Source organism: Neolamprologus brichardi, chromosome 8, assembly GCF_056152115.1.
Source record: "Neolamprologus brichardi isolate AB-2024 chromosome 8, ASM5615211v1, whole genome shotgun sequence".
In the NCBI taxonomy this organism is placed as follows: Eukaryota; Metazoa; Chordata; class Actinopteri; order Cichliformes; family Cichlidae; genus Neolamprologus; species Neolamprologus brichardi.
The window spans coordinates 10,743,275-10,767,157 of NC_142111.1; the positions used below are offsets into that span (position 1 = coordinate 10,743,275).

Here is a 23,883-nt window from a genome sequence, read left to right on the forward strand (position 1 = left end):
ATTGGTTAATATAAGCTAAAAAAAAAAGTTTTAATCAACAAATGTTTTAATTATTGTTACACTAGGGTAAGTAAACTACAATACTGTGGAGTAACAAGTTGAAATATCACTTACGTCCCATCATCTTAAGAGTGTCATTTGTATTTATTCAAGTATTTTCTCACTCTTAATAATTACTTCACTTTTGATCATTTCCAGTTGTTATTTTGTTTTCTTGCAGAATCTCAACTTTAGCTATGTGTTTATTTTTAACCTAAATTTATTTATGTCTATGGATTAGCTAGCGGACACGTCTTTTCCTGGCAGCTGACTTAGCTAGCTAGCTAAGGATGTTAATTACTAATTAGCTTGCAAACACACATTTAACTTAACCAAAAAAAAAATGCAATGGTGCCTCAGGTCCAATTTATTCCAGACCTAGATTAACAAAAGTAATCAAATTCAAGAAAAGAGGGGTAGAACTGATTACGAAAAAGAAGGAGCCAAGTGCTGAGAACTGAAACAACATACTATGTTCTACATGCTTAATGATGTGATGCAGGATGTTTGCCATGTTGAAATTCTAATCTCTGAGATGTCTTTTTATAAAATATCTCAGGGATTAAATATTTTACACTGACAGAAATAGGGGTTTCACTGGTCCACTTACAGCACACAACATAAAATTTGTTTTATATCCCTGCTGTATAGCTTAAGCACAATTGTGAAAAAAACACGACAACATCACATTACCTGGCTTACAGCATCTTGAGCATGTAACAAAACCCCTTGTTTTGTGTTGTATGAATGCTTGTCTTTGCAGATAAAGTATGTGATGGATTATGTTATTTTCTTAGCTAATTTCTAATTGAAAGATAGCTTTATTAAGCTAGTTGGGCCCAGCATTGGTTGCTTTTTTCAATGGAACAGATTAAGAGTTAGCTTTAGCGTCTTTGGTTAATGAAAAAGATTTTATGGTGTGATGTTGTGTCTCCAGCTTTTTGAATCTGGTAGCACGCTTACACCATCATCTGGAGTTGCCGGCTTAGCCATGTTCTCTTATTTACACTCCATTCTGAGCAACGCTATCAACAACAGTTGAGCTAATAAAAAAAAGTGCTACTTCCTGTTAGTAGAGAGACAGTGCCCTAAAAAATAATGATCGCACCACAACAGGATTCAGGAACATTACAGAGCCCTCGTGCTCTTATTATTCCTATTGTACTTTATTTTCATATGAAGGCAATTCCCATGCGACACGGTCATTTCCCTTGACCCATCCTTGTTAAAAAAATAAGTCTAGAAGTTTGATTTAAACTCAGATGGCTGTTTCCTGATTTTCTCTGCCTCCATCTTTGTTTTACCAAATTCATCCCAAATACAAATGATCAAATCTGCTAACCCCACTAGAGGAAAAAGCAATGTTTGATTTCTATTTAAATTTCATATAAAACGTTTTAAGGAAAGCCTAGTTTGGTTAGAAAAGCTGGCACCTATCACACTTTGTGTATTGTGCATTTTATATTGAATTTAATTAGATGAGTACTCAGTGTAGCTTGAATTGTAAAAATGTTTAAGGACCCTTTATATAAATAAAGTGTCTAATAATAAAGTGCAAATAAAGCATGGCTTCTTGGTCAGATGTCCTTTGAAAAACAGATACACAACCCCAGGTGTGCATGTGTGCACAGGTGTTCCAGTTAAGGAAATTAGATTTTTATAGAAATGTAAAGGATTTTGAAGAATCACTTTAAAAGGCTGCAAACCAATGTCAGGTTGCATCAGCAGTCGACTCTGTCCATAAAAACAAACTAACAAAAAAAAACAAAACACCAACAACATGCTTTTAGTGCAGCTGCTTTTCAAAGTTGCAGGAAGATGGCAGTAAGCAAATGTTTCAATTTGGCCAAAACCAGCATTTTCAGTGCTCATTTGGGCATTTTCACCAAATGTTCTTCTTTAGATTTTAAATTGCTGTTTTGGCTTTGTGGATGTTTCCTAATAAAAAAAAAAAGACAGTTGCATTAAATGGTTCATCATCTGTATTCTTTGCATTTAAAATAGGTGTTTACAGTTTTCTTTTCAGTATTAGACCTGCTAGTTTTGCCCAAGTATAAAGTTCTCAAGAACAGTATGTGCAACTGTATAATTACTTCCTGCAGATAATCAATCTGTCTCTTAGACCACATTCCTACAAGACTGCTTAAAAACGTCTTACCATTAATTAATGCTTCTGTCTTGAATATGAGTATGCTGTCTTTATTAACGAACTCTGTACCACAGGCTTTTATTATGGCAGTAATTAAACTTTACTTGACTACGCTGCCTTCTGTATTTTATGTCAAAAATTCTTAAGTAGTTGTAAAACAGTTAACCGATCATCTGCAGAGGAACGGTATTTGAAGAGTTCAGTCAGGTTTCAGAACTTGTCACAGTACAGAAACAGAACTAGTGAGGGTTAGTAATATTACTTATAGCCTCTGACAGTGGACTCAATGTTGTCAATGTGTCAAATGTGTATTTCCTGTTTTATTTTGCTGTTTTTGGTTTTGTTGTCTCTTTAGTCAGATTCTGTTCAGCTGTGTTCCCTGATGTTTCCCATCTCCCTAATTACCCAGTGTTTAAAAATTGTCTTCCTTTGGTTTTTGTAACATCGTTCATGCCGTATGTTTTCCCTAAAGAACATAAATAGAATTAAATTGAAATTCAACTGAGTGTCACTCTGTTCTTTGTTTGCTTACTTGCTGTGGAAAAAAGCAAGCAGACTGTTCAGATTTTGTTTGAAAAATAAACTTATATTCATCGCAGGCTACTTGCTCATGGTGCATCAGTGACTTTTTATTTTGAGCTTGATTGTAACAGTTAACAAGTAGCCACTACAAAATCAATGGGATAAAAGATCCATTCAGGTCTGAGGAATTCCTGCAGCATGCCAGTACTTCTGTTATATCACTGGGTATGAAACAGAGTTAAATTCTATAAACATAATAGGAAAACATATCATCATCATATTCAGTTTCTTTCACCAGCAAACTTATGTTTTACTTATATACTCACCAGCAACTTTGTTAGGTACATTTGTTCTTCTGCTCGGTAACACAATCGTTTAATCAGCCAATCACAGGGCATCAACTCAGTGCATTTAGGCATGGTGTAGATCAGCGGTCCCCAACCCGTGGACCGATAGTGGTCCATGAGTTGTTTGGTACGGGGCCATGAGACTTGAGGCTCGGGTGTGAAATTTATGGTTTTTGGGGTTTTTATCTTCATTTTTTTCGTTAACTCGGTTTCCCTGGGTCTTTTCCCGCGTGTTATGAATAAATCTTCTTTTTTGGTACTTGTACTGGTTTTATTTTGTTGTATTTATCCGCGACCACTTAAAGGACAAAATATTGTCCAACATAAACCGGTCTGGTTGGGGACCGCTGGTGAACATGACCTGCTGAAGTTCAAACTGAGCGACACTAACAAAGTGCCTGCTGAGTGTAGCATAAAATGTCTCAGAGCTGATCACTCAATATCTAGAAGGGAAGGCTTTTCACAAAATTACTTTCTGCAACAGTGGCATCCAATTACAGTACCACACTTAAATTCAGTGATCCTAGAGGCATGGTCCAATACTATTGTCCATATAGTGTTGCATACAGTTACAATGATGGATGCTCATGTTAAACAAGGCCATGGTTTCAAATGATCCAAGCGATAATATCTATGTGTCTGAAGTTCAGGCTTTAAACTGCTAAACACTGACAGTTTTTTCTACCCTTGGCTTTGTATGATGTATTAATATTGTCATCTCAGGCACAGATCTGTTGTGAGGACATCTACGAACCAGAAGAAAGTTGTCTTAAAGGAGAGGGAAAGGAAAATAATTTAAAACTGTGAATCATGAACAGCTGCTCTAGCAAATTCCAAGAATACAAATATGGAGTTGTTTAATATAAGCAGGGAATCTAGAGGATGCACGGCTGCCCGTGGAAACACAAATAAATAAGGTTAAGTTTAGGATATTATAATATTAATTATGCTATTATTCCTTACTCTAACCTATGAACAACTAAAAAAAAGTGATAAAGGTACAGTGTCCCAGGATAATTGTGAACTGTCTGGTTTTTAGGGAAACATTTTATATTTCTGTGCCAAATAAATTTAGTACAGAAAGTAAGGACATTTGTGTTTGGTTGATGCTTTGAACAATACTTGAAAAACCTGTTTATTCTCCCTTAAATGGTGCTACATTTGTAAGAAAATGTATTTGTAGGTTGAGCAGTGTGTGGGTTGCGCCCATGAAAAAATGGCCAAATCTTCTCTACCAATTATTTTGCTATTGAATCTACAAATGCAATTGTTACAAAAAAAAATTTAAAAAAGGAAAAAAAAGAAAAATCAACCAACCACAAATGTCCTTACTTTTTGTGCTATTTTTTACATAGGAATAAACATACAGGTTCAAAGGAACTCGTGCATCGCATATTCACAGCATGTATTAGAAAAGATCGGCTTTCTTCTTCATGTCATTACGTTTCCAAAGTGGAAGTCTGTCAAATTCTTGAATATCCATTCCAAAGATCTGGAGGAATGATTCTGGGGACAGATGACGCTGCAAAAAGAAAGCAGGATGAACTAAATGTTTCTGTGCATAAAGCCGCAGAGTAATTCTGTCTGATTATTTCTTAATATAAAGCTCAAACATTACATTTAAGTGAAACTTATAACTTTTTTTTTTTAAAAAGAAAACCATTTAAGCCACACCTCAAGTCTTGTTCTGTCAACATCCCTGGGAAGCTTCACTCGTCCTCTGTTACTAACTGTGAGCATTTCATATGGATAGATCTTGACAAACAAATAAAAACCATTTGAGAACATTTCATTAATTAAATCTACACAACCTCATCAGGTCTTAAAATTCGGTAAATACAACTTAAGATGAAGAAAAATACATAACAAGTTACACAGTTTCATTGTTTAACACAAACTAAGCCAAAGTTCAGAAGCAGTGTATGAAAAATAACAAGTCCACCCTTACTGCTTCCATAGAAATTTAGTGGGTAAGTATTCGCTTGTTAATTGATCATCAACAAATGTGAGCACTAGTTGCATAAAAGCAGCTTGCTGGTCTGAAGCATTCAAGTGTGTTAAATGTTTAAGTTCATGGCTGTACAATTAGAAAACATCTCAGGTTTGCAAAGTTGCATCTGAACAAATCACAAGACACCTGGAATAATGTGTTGGGCTGGTGAAACTAAAGTGGAGATGTCTGGCAATAATGCACTGTCCCATGTTTGGAGCATTTGTTGTGGAGCACTTTATATAAAATCAAATGTGAGGCCATCTGTCCAACAACTAAAGCTTGGGCAAAACTGAGTCCATGCAGCAGGACAATGATCCCAAGCAAAACCCAAATCTACAACAGAAAAAGTCATACTTTATCATTACTTTAAGTTATGCTGCTAAGCATGGTGTAATGTGTCATGTTGCTGTTCAGCTGAGGTTGTATTTACATATTTTCGGGACCTGCTATGGAACCAGACGCTATATCCCTCAGCCGTAAAAGGCTGATGTGGTATTGTCATCACACCACCATGTGGGTGCTGTAGAGACCCAAGTTTGCGATTGCAATAACTCGAGAACAAACCAACTTACTTTTTTGGAATCACACCATAGATGCATCTGAAACTCTCATGTGATATAAGTGTGTTAAAAGACAAATTATATAATAAAATAAAATATAATACTTGCATTTGGTTCCAACAAATTAGGCATAGACACTCCTCTCTCCATTTGTGTTAATGGGTACTGATGGTCATAGCTGAGCTACAAAACGAAGCAAACACATGCAATTGGAAAATATCATGACCTGATTGAAGACTTGCTGATTATTTCCAGATAAATGCGAGTAAAGCTGAATATATGCATGATTAAAGAGCGGGTTATGTAGAAATATGAGTTAATAAAGATATATTCACACAATGAGTTAGGCCAGTTCTTCAAAAAATATGCCACAAACCAAACAGGGAACCAGGACTGACTCGAATACCAACTCCATTCAGTTACTGTCACATACCCTGAAGTCTGAAAGAGAGAGTAAATCCCAACAAAGTGTAATTAATTTCATTTTAATGGTAGTTAAAATAGTAATTAACCACATCTGTCTACATGGATACCTCTGCATCTGTCGTCATGGTAGTGGGAGAAATCAGCTGGCTGTGGCTTAGAAAACACATGAAAACAAAATTTTCACAATATTAATATAATAACCTTTTCTTTGTGTTTATTTAGCACCTACATATATCAAATAGAAAAGCATTAAAAATAAATAAACTGTATTTTTATATTTATATACATATATATGTACAAAATTAAATGTTTGTTTGTAGATGTCTCTGATTTAATTTGACTTAAAAACAAAGCTTGATCAAAGTGTGTATCTAATTAATTCAGCAATTAGACGAATGTCATGTAGCAGGCTTATGCAATCTTTCCAAAGTGAGATTTAAGCATTAGTAACGCGTGTCCTACCGGGCTGAGGCTGTTCCGACCAGGCAAAGAGGATGCTGGGGATGTCGAGGAATTTGGATCTGTGTGAAAGCAGACAGATAAGCTCATGGCGAGACGATTTACACTCAGACTGGGATTTTTGCCCGAAATAGACCTACTGAGAAAAATTTACCTTCTCTGGTTCTTAGCTCAGCCATTTACTACTAACTATACTGCAAAACTGACATTAAAATATCTTGTAGTGACTTGAGGTAAAGTTTTATCAAGATCTTAAGGTCTTGATAAAAAGTCGTTTCTTTAGCTTAACTTACAAAGATACAAACGCATACTTTTAAACAACTGAAACTTAAATGTAATTTTGAGTGATTCAAGCATAACTTATACCAGGTTCAAATACTGTACCTTGCTGTTTATAAATCGGGGCCCTCCTGTACACGTTGAAGCTTTCGTCTGCTGTCAGAAAAGAATGCAGTATTAGCAGATGCTTCATTTTTAACTACTGCACAGTGGAAACATTAGATTAGTATGAACGTATGTCTCTGGAAGGTGGCTGTCAAACTATTCCACTTTTATTCTCAGTGTTTTAAACAGTTAGTGTTAACACTAGCTTCTTGCTTGAAATTGAAAACATCAACCTTCAAAATCAGGAAGCATTTCAAGCAATGAAAAATGCAAAAATGGTTTCCTAAAGGCAGCAAAAACACAGACCAGTGATCACTGATCAAAGCTTGGCAGATCTCGTTCGCACACGATAAACTTCACTCAAAGGCACAACGCTGCCATAAATAACCACAGCTGCACAGGAAGCTGTGTGTGAAGTTGGAAAGAGACTGAAATATTTATTTATCGAATCAATCAAAGCCATTTTAAAACAATTAAACCAGGCAGAATTTAAGTTCTGAATTTTGACCACTAGGTGGCACAGTGTTTCAAAGAATAAAGTGAACCATGTGTGCTAGTTCCATATAGTTTGTTGGTATTATTTTTGTGTTTCAGACTTCATCCAAATTAAATCCAGTGCTGCGTTCACCATTAAATCATTTGGGTTAATAAGGAATACAAAATGCAATTTAACACACTAATAGAGGAGAAGACTTAAAGAGGGTGGCACAGAAGCAGGGGTCTTACCTTTGCTTTGAGAGGGAAAGGTGTGATATAAAAGAGAAGGAGGGGAAGTGCCAGTGTTGCCACAGAATAAAGAGGAAGAAAGCGGGAGTCCTTTGGATTTCGGGAAGTGCAGACAGAAGGAGTTGTGGTGGTAAAACGGAGAACAGCTGAACATGGGATGCGTTTCATATCTTTAAACAAGAGTGTTGCTATGCTTCTTTTGTGTTATCTCACCTGGTCGGTGGAAGTGTTGTGGTGATCTGGATGAAGTTGGAGTGTAGCTATGACGATGGTACATTGTATGAAGTCCAAAAGACCCTTGGCTTTTAGATTTGGGTACACGTGTTCTTATTTCAAAACTCTCCTGAGAAGAGGAAAACAAAGCCAGCTGAAACTCCACGTGAAAATAAATCGATTTAAAGGGAAGACTGGCTCACACTGTATGATACCAGATTTCATGGTATTTCTGTGCGTCTGTTGTAAGTAAAGTTAATAAAAGTGTGTTTTACCTCTGTGGGTTCAGTTTTGATTTCTGGTGACTAAATCAGACAAAGAAAAGAAGCAAAATCAGCACATTCACTGAATCGCGTAGTCCATGTTAATTAGAAGGTAACACAGCATATGGGTGATTCCATCCCAAATTAGAAAGTTTATACGTTTTCTCCATGCATTTTATCTTCATTTGTCAGTCTTAGAGGCAATGCTTGACAATGAAAATCTAAAACACTATAAAAAATCAAATCCTGAATCCCTTTTAAAATGACTCAGGATCTGTAATTTGGGACAGATACATCTCAAAATATCTGAGTATTGGTTTATTAAAATACAATTTTTTTCATTTTTAGACTAAGAATTTCATGTTAACAAGTAATCTGTGTTTTATTTTTGCATGACTACGAAATCTGAATGTATACTATTTAGAAATACTCACTAATTGTCTTTTGCAATGTCAAGGTTGTTTATTTTAACTAGTGCACACTCTCAAACATGGGACTTGACAGGGCTTCTTCAATTGTTGTCATATTTTAATTAGTCCGTATGAAGACATTTTTCGATGTATATGTCCCAAACTACAGATTCTGGTTCATTGTGATGGCAAGTGAGACCAGTGAAAATTTCAGGCTTGTATCTTTAATAGCTTTCGAGAGATTCATGTTCAAACATTGACTCAGATTTCAATGTGAGATAAACACATGAAAGTGGATTGATGGACCATTTTAATGTAAAAATCGAAACTTGAAGCACTCTTGCTTCAAAGCACACTCTAAGGGACAATTCACAAAAATATACATGGTTTTTCTTCTGGTCTGTGGCGCTATTTATCCATCTCGACTGTTCTGATGTTAGCTGCCAAGTTTTGGCTTCTTTTGAATACGACTGAACTAAAGGGCAAGCACCAAAAAACATGTTGGAAAACCTCAGCATCGGTGCTTCCACTGATCTAATTTTAAGCAGTCTAATGTAGGAACTCTGACTCCACCTAACAAACTAAAGGAAGCATGCAGTTACCTCACATTACAGCTAAGCTCAGAGAGACGTCATTAATGCTGCCACTGTCATGAGCATCCACCTCCCTGCACAGCATGCTTCCTTCAAGACAGTGAAACAAACTAAATAGATAAATAGCTCCACATTCCACAATAATGACATGCATATTTCATTTTAGGGTGATTTGTCCCTCTAAAGAATTGTTTTTACAATAGATGTTTTCATTTTCTGGGCCAAATACAACTAAACACAAGAATGAGAAAAACAAGACTTTACTTGGTTAGACTCCTAAATAAAATAAACACACAAACATGTCACTCGACACAAGTTGGAGCGTTGGATGAAATTACCTCTGCAGGACTTTTTTGGACTCTTTGGCTGTGTTGTGTGTTTCCTTTCTCATCCAAAGTAGAGGGGTGGTCATTCACAGACTTATAAGATATCATATCAGGATACTCAATATCATATATAGCCTTGACTCTGGGAATTGCTGCTAAGTCTCTGTAATCAATGATCTCATTATCTACTTTGGCCTGGGAGCAGGACAGGGAGGAAAGGAGAGGAGAGGACGCACAAGGAGCAGACACAACAGATTAGGTCTTATGAAAGGTCAAAGGTGTCTTATTACATCATTTCAGGGAGGAATTAAACTTTAATCCCGTGATTTAGGCACATGAGGTGAGCGGATTCCATTAGTCTAGTATAAAATCCAATGTTTTGTTGCAACATGCAAAATGATTTCCAGGCTTTTGTGCATAGCAGAGGTAGTTTTCTTATATTCTGAAGTGTTTTGGTGGGAGTAAAGTTTATTTCATTTCTGTGGGTGATAAAAAGCTGGGTGGAGGAAACGAATTACACCGAAAGCACCAGTTTTTGTGATCAAAGTCGGTCTGAATGCATTCGAAGCCTGATTTTCTCAGTAAATTTATGGATGCATTGACATTCTTTATCATTCAGCCACAACTAAAATCACATTTTGCCTAACAAACACCAAGAAACTAGTTCCAATCAGTCAAGGTACCACTTGCTGAATTATGTTACTGATTTTTATGTTCTATTTCCCTAAGTGTTCCTCCACATTTCACATCAATATGATTTTTTTCGCAAGGAGGAAACTCCGTCTGTGCGACTTCCCTGTATAAATAAAGGATAGGTCAAACACAGATCAACCCACGGTGAATCACGCACCATAGACGCAAATGCTGGCCTGTGAACTTACACAGATGGTTCGACCTGGGCTGCCAGGAGTGCATGAGCCCGGCCTGGAACAGGAGCTTTCAGATGATGATCTAGTTTGCTGAGAATGGGAGAGGAAAAAATCAAGCAACGGAAAGAGCTACCTCGGAAACAGTACTCTTTTTTTTGCTGTCGATTGTGGCCTTTCACATGGCTTTACATCCACGCACACACAAGCGTTTCTTTCAGGAATGCAATCCATGGCACACTCAGTGTACAATAGAGGCACTTAACTAAGTAATGTGATTAATTAAGAGATTTCCAGCCAATTTCAATGTGGTTGATAGCAAAAAAAAGTGTGAAGGCGAGCATGCAACACTGCCAACAAAGTTCATTCAGAAGCAGTAGCTTATTAAAGGTCCTGCAAGGTCCTAATCATTGTGCAATGTAAAAAAAAATCAAATGTAGACTGTGAATCAAATGAAACAAGCTCTGATTTGACCAGCCAGGTGAGCAAAGTGTCTGTCATGTTGAATTGTTAAACAAGCACGTGTGGTTAATCTCGAATCACGAGATCGCAGCCTGCTCACTGCAAACCGCAGACCTCCTCGCAGTATTAACCTTCAGTTCATGTTGAGGGAAAAAGAAATCAAGACAGGGCGTTTTAGGTCTCCCGACCTGGGGAGGAATACATCTTGTAAAGAAATCACGTTGTACACCTGCAGTAAGTCTTTGATCTGTGAGTTTCTAAAATCACTTATATTTGTTTTAGAAAATGATAGTAAGAATCCTCAAACTGCCTCTAACATGTTTAACAATGAGTAAAAAAAACCCTTACCCTGTAGCTGTCCTCCATTCTGCTGGTTTCTCTGCAATCTGGGTGCCAAATTACTGATCCTGTGAAAGAAGAGACAATTGATTTTTGCAACTTTTACCAAAATGAGAAGACTTTTACCGTTTTTAACCAACAGGACCGTTCTTATGCATTCATCAATGACCAAAAATGCTTCTTGGTCTCGAATAGACAAGCCGTTTATTTAAAGAGAGGCTACGATCTCAAACTGACCTTGCACATACATTTCTTCTCCTTCTGTGAACATCCTGTCGCATTGGCTGCATCTTGCACAGCTGGGGTGATAATGTCTGTCCCCAGCCTAAGTCAGATAATGAGGAAGACAAAAGTGGCTCACAGACTGCGTATGTGCAGGAGCTGCATGAAATGAACAGCTGCAGAAATCACATTGCAGTTCACCAGGTTGCGTCTGCCCAGCAGCGTAGTTGGACCGCTGACTAAATGAGGTGTTAACAGCCTAGAGTGTGGTCGTTAGCATGGGAGGACACTTGTTAGGAGTGGGAAATGATAATAGCCATTAAATAGACAGATAACATTCAAAACAGGTGATTAGACCTTTTTAGGAACAGAAAAAGTGGCGGCACACGCAACGCTCCAGGGAAAGAAGTTGCATGAACACTCAGCAAAATTAAAGACAGGCAGCTACGGACTACAAAGAGGAATTTAACAGATTTAAATCTCTGAAGGGCTTCTGAAACTAATGTTTGTAATAAAATGTACTGCAACAGAAAAAGAAACAAAGACTCTTCGCTGAAAGCAGATCTCTCTTACCTCTAAGAGTTTTCCAGTTATAAACTTCTGACATGCTTCACATTTTACCCCAAACTGAATCTGGTAGTCTCTCTCACAGTAGGGAACTCCATCCCTGAAAGATGCACATGACATACTCTTATCCAGCAGTACATGTGGAACTTTTATATCATCATTTTAGCAGCATTCATCATATCATACTCAATTTAGAAATATAAGATTAAGGAAGAGGAAGACGAAGCATATTGAATGAGTGAGTACATGAATGAGACATTTATATTTACTTGCTGATATATTCTCCGCTCAACGCTTTCCTGCAGGTTTTACACTTGAAGCAGCCTAGGTGCCACTGGCCTCCGAGGGCTAATAGAGCCTGTCCATTCTTGATGTCTCTACCACAGCCAGTGCAGTCTGAAAACACAACATATACGTTTATACTCAGTGGTCACTTTAGAAGGCAGCTGCTCAACTTATTAGACATGCTCAGCTGCTCATTAATGAAAATATCTAATCAGCCAATCACATGACGTTTAGCCATGTAGACCACATTGAAGACACCCTGCTGGGGTTCAAACCGAGCATCACAGTGAGGAGAGGGTATTTCAGAAACTGTTGATCTGCTAGGATTTTACCACACAACCATCTCTGGGCTTTACAAAGAATGATCTGAATAAGAGAAAACATCCAGAGATGAAAAATGGCCTAGTTGATGCCAGAGGTCAAAGGAGAATGGCTGGACTGCTTGGAGCTTATAGGAAGGCAACTGTACCTAAAATAATCACTCATTCATTTATATTTGGTATGCTAAAAACAAATACAATGACAATGATGAAAAGTAAGAACAATACCAATAAAAACCAATGTTGGGTCAAAATCCAGGAACTATAAATGTGTGTTAAGATGAGCTTTAAAGAAATGTATTCCATAAACTAGGGGAGGCAACAGAGAATGCCCTGTCCCCTCTGAGCTTCCACTTTTGGGCCCCTTAGTGCTGAGTAATGTTTAAACACCACAGGTTACATGAGTGTTGTTGCTGACCATGGCCATCCCTTTGAGACCTGGCTCTACCCATCTTCTGATGGCTGCCTCCAGCAGGAAACACATCAGAGCTCATATCATTTCACCTGGTTTCTTGAACATGGACAATAAGTTCACTGTAGTAAAATGACCACAGTCGCTGGCTCTCAATCCAATAGAGCACCTTTGTGATGGAACTGGAAATTCAGATCATGGCTGTGCAGTCCATAAATCTGCAGCAACTGTGTGATGCTCTCATGTCAATATGGACCAACATCTCTGAGGAAAGTTTCCAGCAGCTTGATGAATCTCTGCCATGAGAAAAGCAGCTTTCCGCACACTCCTGCGGAGAGATCCTCTTAGTCCAGAGGCTTTGTGAGTCTGAATCCCCTATTTATCCCCCATTTATCTATAATCACTACACAGATGAGGTCAAGCAGAGGTAAAGAGTTAAGTTTTATTGTATCTCTTGCTTCATACTGGCAGGTTCACAATAGGATGACTGGATTCATGAAGGAAAGTCAACTTAAAGGGTTGTAAAGAAATCCACAACAGCTGCAGGCTGTTAGACTGGATTTAGTGACACTGTGTAGCCGTCATAGTGATAAGAAAGGTGACATTACCCAGACACAGAAAAGGCTTACAATTGATGATTGATTTCTTTTCCCCTCTTACATGCAGATTTCATGAATGATCCCAAATACTTCTGTTATCCAATTTGTTCTACACAAGCACAGGAGAGTCTGATGTGCTACCTGCAAAAAAGTGACGATTTAAACTTCCTGTTTGCTAACAGATGTTGACCTTGAATGACTCTTGAAGACAGGATAGACTAAATACACAAGCAGCTGGCAGAAGACCCACAGCTGGCCAGTGTTCAATGTATAATCCACTGTCTTATTAAAACTAAAAGGGATCAAAACCTTTGATATATATATTTTTTTAATATTTTGATATGAACACTGCTTAGAGAGTATGCAGAAATGCTCTTACTGCTGGAGTAGCTGGTGGCGTTTGGAGACGGCGACACGGGTTCCATACAGCGCTGACAGAGGCAGTCTTTTCCAATGAAGGTGACACAATTCCCAGCAGGAAAAGGCTGTCTGAGAATCAAAGTAAGAGACACACTTATACCACAGATTTGTAAGACATGTATGTAGAACTAAAACCTCCCAAACATCTTTTTTTAAGATTACTTGCAAATGGCACAAACAAAGCAGGCTGGGTGGTAGGTCTTCCCCAACACCGTAACCACCTCTCCCTCCACAAATTCTCCACAGCTGTTGCAAGCTGTGCCATGACGTCGCTGGAAGTCCAGTGGGCAGAGGTAGTCCCCATTCCTCATGAAGAAGCCACTCTGAGCTAAATCACAGCCACACACTGCACAGAGACACATTCAGAGAAAGATCTGAACAATATTACAATGTTTTATATCAAGACTGTTACAAGTTAGTGATGTAAAAGCTAGTGATAACACCAAAGAGGATTATTACCAGCTCTATTTAGAGGCTTTGCCTGACCCATTTATCTTTAAGTCATTGCAGACATCTTTTTCATCAAAACCCATCAAACCTTTGACCCTAAAGTGGCCACTTTAAGTTGGTCTAAAAAGTAATATTTCTTACTTTTCCCTTTGTCTTTGTGTGTTTGTTTACTCTGTTGCCCTTTAGTTCAGTTTTCAGACCATAGCTAACGTAAAGTGTCACCTTCACTCTGGATGTTGTCACAGTAGGAAGTTAATAAAGCATCGGCTATTTCTGCTCCCTGACCCTCTGATTTTTAAGGCTTCCTGAAACATTTCTGTGGTTTTGTGCATTACGCACAATGTAAACATCTGTCTACATTGTGCGTGTGTACTGATCAGCTTCGTGCCAGTTTACAGGCGATATATAGAGTTGTCTGTCTGCTTGTTATTAGTTATTTGATACTGCAGCATCCAACCTGTCCTGCTGCACCTGCCACAACAGAATGCACACAATGCCAAGGACAGATTTGTGCTGCTCTATTCCTGTCCTCCTGCTACTCTCTAACAATGTAAACAAGTTCCATATTATGCTATTTTGAATTCAACCATCTTTGAACATGTCCCTGCTTCCATGTTCAAAGCAGGGGATTTTTTTTAATCAATAGAAACTTTGTGCAAATTTAAAGAAATTTGCACAAAAATAATGACTGTCCTCCACAAAATATCAACAGCCCTAATTTACTGCATTTTAACAAGGATATTATATTTTACTGGCACCAAGTTGGCGAAAGCTTAACACTGTTCTTGGCCACATAAACAGCTGAAAAATAAATCACACATCTTATACAATCAAACGCTGAACACAACACATCTGATATGACACAAGATTTACTTTAACATAAATATTAACATTCATGTGAAACTACTGGGATAGCTGCTGACCAGAGTTACTACCTCTTTGGCTCACTGCAATATTTTTTTCTGGCATTTGAATTTTTGTATGAGATATGTTTACGAAATGAGGTAGTGGTATGATTTTGCAAGAAGCAGACTCAAATAAGACTGACTGAAGAACAATAACAGTAACAGTGTGTGGTTACTTTACTTTAAAATGTCCTGTATTTTAACAGCAATGTGTTACAGTGTAACACTGATAGACACATTTCTGACAGTCAGACATTGATTCATTCGCCCTGCTCTCTGCAAGCTTCTCTTCTCTGAAAGTCTCTTTGTTTCCCCTGCGCTGTAAACATCGTCACAATGACATGAAAGGACAACAACACGAGAAGCTTGTCAGAGCTTATTAGTGGGGACAATTGCTTGCAGAGAAAGCACTGCATGTTTTCCACGAAGCAGAGTAACACCACTGATTGGCCATTTGACAACCCAGGTGGTTCTCACAATAGACTGCTGAATTACTGGCCTGTTGTCCTCAGGAAAATCGCATCACTGTCTGGTTAGACAAAGCCAGACTGAAATGGAAATGACAATCAGGAACATTGTTATAAACAGATTCCTCTTTCAGCCTAAAACTCGAGTGCTGTGTTACCAGGACAGTAATACCAGTGCAGTGGTGTCCTTCCATCAACACTCACCTTTGCATGTAAAGCAGTTTATGTGGAAGTAGCTGCTCTGAACACGCAGCACCTCTCCTCTGCATGACTCCCCACACCTGAAGCAGCAGATTACCTTCTTCCCTGCTGGAGGGCTGGGGTGGCAGCTATCCTGGGTGTGTAGTACTACATAAACACAAGATATAAATAAATCAGTTAAGTATTGATCAGTCAATTAACTGCTATAGCATTGCTGCTTTACACTGCTCTTTTTTTGTCTATTGTATGCAACAGAACTGTGCATTGCAGAGTCTTCCATAATTATTTGCAAACTAATATTTGCAACATCATGTTGGTAGAGGAAACTTCCACAGACACAACAGTCTGTGAACATGTTTAGCAACTTAACATGTTCACATAGCTAATAAGTGCTTAAGACGAGATGAGGCCAAAGGACTGGCCATGTTTTTTGCAGGTGTTTTAAAAAAGTAATTGGACGAACTAAAATTTTGACCTGTTGATCCAGAATTCATCCTGTGGGGACCATGAATGTCCTCAGATAATTTAAGGCAACTTGCCCAGTACTTGTTAGGACGGTGTACACCAGTGGTTCTCACACCACTAGTTTAAATGCTCCCATTTATGATCATATCACTTTTTCTTTTATCAACCATTAGCAACAGAACAAAGCTGAGTTCATTTTTAGGGAAATAAAGAGTATCATTAAAGGGCTTACTTATTTTCTCACAGGTTTCACTCTATTTTCCCACTCTATTTGTCTAGAACCAGTTGGTTAAACCTAATTCCCTGGAGCCATGCAAACCAGTGAGGTTAAAACACAAAATGTGTCGCTGTGCACCTCATATGTACACAAATGTACATGCCCGCAGTGCCATTACATGACAATCAACATTACTTCATTTTCTAATACAAGTCACTGTAAAGCAATCATCTCTGTCATCATCGTTTTTCATCCATAGGAGGAATTTATCCTGCTCTGCCTGAACAGCTCATAACGTTAATCCTGTCAGCCAGTCAGTTCAGCTTTTACATAACTGAGATAAACATACAACCCAAATCTGAAAGGTTTGGACTCTGTGTAGTATGTAAAACCTGTATTTTATTCACATTAGAACAAAGAAAAATACCAGATGTCTAAACTAAAATATTGCACTATTTCATGAAAGGTATAATACGCATTTTGAATACGATGGTAGCAACATTTTAAAAAATTGGTACTAAAAAGAAAAGGCTGTAAGAACATTTCTCGACAAAGTATTTAACATGACTGGGTTAAAAGAGCTTCTTAGAGTGGCAGAGCTAATGTTCCTCACATAAAATTGTGCACATTTTAAATATTTCATCATATACGTTACACAGCATCATCAAAGGCAAAAATTTGGAGAAATCTCTGTGCGCACGAGACAAAGCTGGAAAGTATTTGTTTGCTCATGATCTTCAGACACTCAGGCAGCACTGCACTAAAAATAAGCATGATTTTGTTGTGGAAATCACTGCATGGGCTCAGGAACACTTCCATTAATCACTGTCTGTAAACACAGTCCACTGTGCCATCTACAAATGTAGGCTAAAGGGTGTATTATCCAAATGAGAAGCCATTTATGAATATGATCCAAAAAGCTGTCTTCTGAGGGAAATCTAATGTAAAATGAACTGACGCAAAGCAGAAAACTGTTTTGTGGTCTGATAGATCAAAATTTGAAGTTCTTCTTGGAAGAACACCAAGCAGGGGACCATCCAGACGGTCTTTTTTAGGGACGGCTTTGCATATTTCAGCAAGACAAAGTTAAACATCTATTACAACAACATGGCTTTATACCACCCTACGTGCAGTCTCGGACTGCAAGGTCTGTGGTGCATTTGGCACCACATGAAACAAAAAATACAATAAAGAAGACCCGGCACTGTTGAGCATCTAGAATCCTGTATCGGACAAGAACGGGGCAACGTTACTCCCCCACCCCCTGCCACAACTTTTGTTGTAGATATTTTGCTGCCATCAAATTCAACATGAGCTAATATTTTTCTTAAATCAGTACATTTTCTCAGTTTAAACATTTAATATGTTTCTATGTCCTATTGTGGATAAAATATGGATTTAAGAGACTTGCAGAATCATTGCATTCTCTTTTTTATTTACAAGAGAATATTTACTTTTTACACAGCATCCCAGCTTTTTCAGAACTGGGTACATGTGCACTATGTTTTGGCTTAATTACACATCCACAGACTTTGAATACAGGCTGGCCAGGTGGATATTACCTCAGACAACATCACAAAACTGTTTTTTTCCCCATGGAAACATACAAATTTTAGTGTTACAACACTTTTAGTAGGTATAATGTACAGGAGAGTGGCCCTTGTGCAAAATTTTGTCTTATATCTTACCAAAACTCTTAAGATAATTTCTCTTTCTGTATCTTTCATGTTTGAATGGCAGCACCAGCGTGCCTGTACAATCTAATCACAGCCACTTGAAACGTCCTTAATGTGATTATCTAAGGAGAGGGAGGAAAGAATGTGTTGTGTCGAGAGCAGTCTGTCATCCAGTAAGAGGACACCCAGCATACAAAGAGATAGACACATGAATTTCATTTTTCCTATACTGCTGGCAACCAAAAAGTCAACATCCATCCATCCATTCACTTCCACTTATCCTTTTCAGGGTCGCGGGGGGCGCTGGAGCCTATCCCAGCTGTCATAGGGCGAGAGGCAGGGTACACCCTGGACAGGTCGCCAGTCTGTCGCAGGGCTAACACAGGGACAGACAACCATTCGCACTCACATTCATACCTAGTGACAATTTGGATTATCCAATTAACCTATCCCCACAAGCTGCATGTCTTTGGACGGTGGGAGGAAGCCGGAATACCCGGAGGGAACCCACGCAAACACGGGGAGAACATGCAAACTCCACACAGAAAGATCCCGGCCTGATGTTGGAATTGAACTCAGGACCTTCTTGCTGTGCGGCAACAGTGCTAACCACCGTGCCACCGTGCTGCCCCAAAAAGTCAACAGTGCTCCATAATACACACACATACACACTCTTATTAAATTCACTAACTGGAAATCTGTCTCACATACTATTAGTCACACTAATTTCAATGAGCTGGGTCTAAACTTATTTGATTCAAACAGAAAGATTTGTGCAGACTTGAAGGTGAAATGTTTTTTGCACGGGCTTGTGAATGTTACTGAAGTGAGTCAAGCACCGCTGTTATGTGGCTCCGATCTGCCCCGCACCAGGAGAGATTTCTTACTATGGCAACAAGCGACATTTAGGGACCATATCTCAAAGGCTCATTGTACAGACACTATGGTTAAATGTACACTATTTAGCACAACAGTTATGAAAAAGCCTATCAATCAACAATCCATCCCAGTGTTATGGAATAAAACTGAACATAAAAATCTGGAGTGTTAGAGCAGATGGGATGATCCTAGTTGGAATGTAGCCCATCAATTAGGGCATAGGACAGTAACAACTATTGAAACAGGTCTTTGTCCTAGAGCGCCTCGGACATTTGTTAATGACAGAGATGTTCTGCCAGCACGAATTCATGCAATTCACTTGTCATGAAGTAAGAAATACTTTAAGTTTTGTTCTTGTTGGAAACTAGATGATGGATATATTCAGGTCTAGCTGTACTATTCTGCACTGTGTGGTGTCATCCTGCACTGAAGCATATGCACCCTTTGTGTGATTTTAATTGTCTTTTTTTTAATGGTAAAACTCAAAAATGATTGAAGCCCTCAGATGGAAAGCTTTTTAATGCCCTCACACACTTTCTTGATCTCTTCCAGAATCTGAAGCTGATATGTGATATGTGTCAAGTATTAGCAAACGGTAGATTTAGAAAGACAGCAAATGGAGAGAAACCCGAGCCGAACAGCTAATCGCACACAGCCCAGCTATGAAAATCTGTATCTGTGTGTGTGTGAGAGAGAGGAGTATGGGAGCATCTATTTTTGGTATGCTTAGTTTTTATGTACGTAGGGGGAAGTAAAATGGCATCAGAAGATTTAAACTTCAGCGGTTCTTAGAACTCTATTGTCAAACAAATACATTTCCAAATCAGCTTCTGAACTTTATCCGAGTAACCTTAATGCCTGACTTTAAATTTGTTTTTTAATAACATATAATTTGCACAATAATAAATAATGTGCAAAGGTCTCATTGCCTATCATTTCATCACCGCTCATCACTTTACAAGTAGTCATACTTTCTTGTCATATTTTAAGGTGGTCTTGAATGATAGCTCTCCAGGCTTTTTGAAGCTCTTTCAAAGTTTTCCTTTGGACATTGGTTCGTTTGTAGTTTAAAACTGACCTATGAAACATTGAAAATTCTTTAGCCGAATCTTTGAAAAAATGCCAAAGGTAACACAGTTTGACAGGCATAAAGTAGTATTTTTGTATCAGTAAGGTGTCTTGATGCTCAATCATCCAGGTAAGAAATTCCCCGAAAAGTTGATCCTTGAAGTTGATCCGTCAAGGAACTGACCTCCCAGCCCACTGTTCTTTCAGTGGTGCTAGTTTCAGTCATTAATGTACTGTTTATAAGATTGAGGAAACTTGCAGTCAGCTGAGACTGAAGAAGTCACTTGGATGAGTTACGAAACGTTTCTCCCACTGAAAACACAACGTCCACATGGACAGAATTAACTTTTGGCGATATCAGGAAGGTGGTTCCCAAAGAGCTGTTAGCTGGAAAATTGGTATATCAATGTGACCTTAAAAAACATGAGGAAACTGGATAAGTGGAGGACAAAAAAATATGTTGCAGGCCTAAAACATTATCTAAAAAGTATCTGAGACAACAGCTCTGATGAAGTGATGAGTCCAAATGAGAGAATTCTGATAATAAAACAGTGTACAACAGCGAGTGTCTCCAGACAGCTGTAAAACCAGTGGTGGTGGAGATCTCATGAAAATTAATGGAATTATGAATACTGCTAAGTAATATCAGATTTTGATCATCTTCTAATACCATTTGGAAAGCCTCTGAGTGGCAACTGCCTCATTTTTAAGCATGGAAACAATCCCAAACACACTGCCAACAGTAAAAGCATACAGTACTCGGATAGAAAAACACACGATGGCTTCCCCAGAGCCCAGACCTCAACATTATTGAAGCAGTGTGGGATCATCTTTAAAGAGCAGTAAAATAGGAAAGCCTACAAAGAGCCAAAAAAGAGCTTTGAAAGTCCTTCAAGAAACCTGGAGAAACTTTCCTGAAGACTACTTAGATAAATTACGAGAAAACTTGCTTAACAGAGTTCAGGCTGTGTTAAATAATAAAGGTGATTATACCAGGCAATGACTTTCAAGCTCATTAGAATTGTACAAAATCTGTTTTTGCCTTAGCTCAGAGATCTACTTAAGTGACATGTTACTAAACCTAAATAAAACTGTGATGCAGGGAATATTTACATTTCTAATCTGGATTTTTAAGGCTGTTTTTTTCATATTCACAGATATTGTAATGTACTACAAATCAAAGTCTTGCATTCTATTGTGATGCCATCATTATCTTGGGCAGACAGATTTAAAAGCACCCTACCTGCACTCTACAGAGGCTGTATTAAAGCACTCAGGCTGTGATTCCAACACTACAAAGATGTAAAATCAGTGTAACCCTTCAAATTACTTCAGGTTCAGTAGGAGCAAAGTAGCAATGGGAATTTCTAGAGTAGAGAGAACCATGTGTGAGAATATTATCCAAATAACCGCTCATTTAGTTGAATGTCTTTAAATTATTTATAGATGTTTCTTGTTGCTGCTGTGGAAGACAGAATACCGTCACTCTGATAAGAGTCACCTCCACATTTTAGTCACATCTGAGTGCTCTTTGTTGCTGCACAGTGGGCTAATCGCTGCTTAATTCAGAGGTATTTCTGAAATCACATGCTGTTCTTTCCCAACTATGTTCTACTTTTATTGTAACAGCTGTACTTGCACTTTTCACCGTACACTTTTACACATGCACAGTGTCAATCTAGCATAGATGTAGGTGTTCAGTGATAAATCTATCTGAAATGAAAACGTCACATTTCTCATTTTTACTACCACAACCAAAAGTGTCATTCAGATCCAACTTTGACTCAACACAAATAACATCTCATAAATATGAAAAGACAACCAAAAATATACACAAGGAGACATTTTTCCTTTCTTTGTTACCTATACACAAACACAAACACACGTGAAAATGTCTACCTTTCTGTTTCATGGTTTCTGTTCTTCTGCGCTGAAGCTCACGGCGTGAGTGAGGAGAGGGACTAACTGGACTGCTGGTCCAAGAGAAAGGGGTGGTTCCACAACACAGAGGCCAGGGGTGTGTGTTTGTGTGTGTGTCAATGACAGAGGACAGCAGGACTGCCATTAAATTCTCTTGTGCTTCTGATCTATGACCTCATCCATACCGAGGGGGAGAGTATGTGAATGTGAGCTCACTGCAATGATGTAATTGTTTCTCTGAAATATAACGCTGCTGCACTTGTGTGTTATTCTGAAGTATTAGTGTTGGGGTTTTCTTTTAGAGGGAAAAACATACAAACTTTTCTATGTCGGCATTACATAAATGATGAAGAAAATCATGTATCAGGATTACTTGATTGTTTTCGAAAAACAATCACACTGGTGCAGCAGCTGGGACTGTCAGATCATTCTGGGACTGAACGTTCCTGGGGGATCTCTGCATGCCTGTTTGGCTAATAGTTTATTTTAAATGGGCTCTTGTGTTCAGAAAAGTGCATTTTTGGCACCAAACTCTTATTTTGCTTTTGCACTTCGCTGCAAAAGCCATGCCTCATTATCCATTTGCACTGTGAAGCAACGTCCAAATAATTTTGCAGCATTTGTCTGAAACCGAGCAGAGAGCATAGTCCTGTGTACTTCAAAATTTATCCTGCTTCTTCTGTCAGCAGATACATCATCAATAAACACTGATCACCTCATTCCACTGCCAGACAGACATGCCCAGATTTTGTTTCCAGAACTGTTCAAAGTCTGTTTGATGTTTTCTGGCAAAAGCTTCAGATGTTTAACCTTTTCTAAAATCAATTAATAATTCTGTCATTATGCACTTTAGCTGTCTACTGTGATGTTTCAGGACTTTCTTGTGTTGCTCAATAAACTTCAGCACATGTGCACAGCAAGGGTTGTGCAGACTTATGATGACTGAAACTGTGATGTGAACTGTGACAATTTGTGAACTACGCTTAAAAGCCGTGTCTGTGCCAAGAAACCAATTGATTTAACTCTACCTATTCTATCAATCAAATATTCAGCCAGAATTGTGCCACAAGTTTGTTGATGGATACCAAAAGCATCTGATCCAAGGTACAACTTGCTAAGGGACATTTAACTAAATATTAGTTAGGGGTTTATGTCTGTATCTATAATTTTGACCCAGTATGGGTTAGAGAAAACGTTATACCACTTTATAAACTTGAGGGAAATATCAAGCAGCAGCTCATTTTTCAAAAGATGAGACCAATAGCTAACACCTAATGAAGTAACGAGTCATTACCTGACAGCTCTGCAGGTATACCTGCCAGCTTTTCACACAGAATGTAGTCGTTAGGGTTGAGGAACGGTAGCTGCTCCATTATGGACTGCTTTGGAATCAAGTAGAGAACCTCTGCGAGTTGACCATCTTCAATTATTGACATGCGCCTGACGGAGTTCTTCCTCTTCACCCGGTCCAGAACTATCATGTCGTTGCTGTGGCTGGAGCCGCAGATCTTGCCCAGGTTGCTGAGGTTGAGAAGGCTTGACACGCTCATGTTGTCGAGACTTTCAGCCAAACAGTTCAGGCTGAAGACCGACTGCTGGTTAGAAACCATAAAGCAAACTTGAAGAGGTCAAGCCCTTGTGTGGAATGTCAGGTATTAAATCGACTTTGTGAGTCAGCGTGAGTGTTTATGTGTGTTGTCCATCAGGCAGTCGCAGAATAACTCCCACCGCAC

General features: G+C 38.5%; 1 protein-coding gene across 2 annotated transcripts; it reads right to left on the reverse strand.

Annotated features, from left to right (window-relative positions):
* Window positions 1-2,800: 2,800 nt before the first annotated feature.
* LOC102798367 (actin-binding LIM protein 1-like) lies at window positions 2,801-23,865 on the reverse strand. Of its 2 annotated transcripts, XM_035912184.2 has the most exons (21): window positions 23,445-23,865; window positions 15,929-16,072; window positions 14,065-14,248; window positions 13,862-13,971; window positions 12,136-12,262; window positions 11,873-11,966; window positions 11,315-11,402; window positions 11,087-11,145; window positions 10,870-10,926; window positions 10,292-10,369; window positions 9,423-9,605; window positions 8,094-8,123; window positions 7,819-7,948; window positions 7,606-7,695; window positions 6,880-6,930; window positions 6,499-6,557; window positions 6,144-6,189; window positions 6,044-6,051; window positions 5,719-5,793; window positions 4,732-4,812; window positions 2,801-4,579 (listed from the first exon to the last, which is right to left on the reverse strand). In XM_035912184.2, the coding sequence occupies exons 1-21, from the start codon at window positions 23,758-23,760 to the stop codon at window positions 4,466-4,468; spliced, it is 2,124 nt and encodes a 707-aa protein (XP_035768077.1). In that variant the 5' UTR covers window positions 23,761-23,865; the 3' UTR covers window positions 2,801-4,465. The 2 variants fall into 2 exon arrangements, with proteins under 2 accessions (XP_035768077.1, XP_087701537.1); XM_087845411.1 differs by lacking the exons at window positions 6,044-6,051; window positions 7,606-7,695 and having other exon boundaries at window positions 6,136-6,189.
* Between the last annotated feature and the right edge of the window lie 18 nt (window positions 23,866-23,883).

Coding starts and splice junctions, on each gene's coding strand:
- LOC102798367 (XM_035912184.2), bottom strand. CDS start 23,760: ATGGTTTCTAACCAGCAGTCGGTCTTCAGCCTGAACTGTTTGGCTGAA. Junction 14,249..15,928: donor AAACTGCTTTACATGCAAAG/GTGAGTGTTGAT, acceptor GTCTCTGTGCAG/TGTGTGGCTGTGATTTAGCT. Junction 11,403..11,872: donor TAACTGGAAAACTCTTAGAG/GTAAGAGAGATC, acceptor TATCTGACTTAG/GCTGGGGACAGACATTATCA.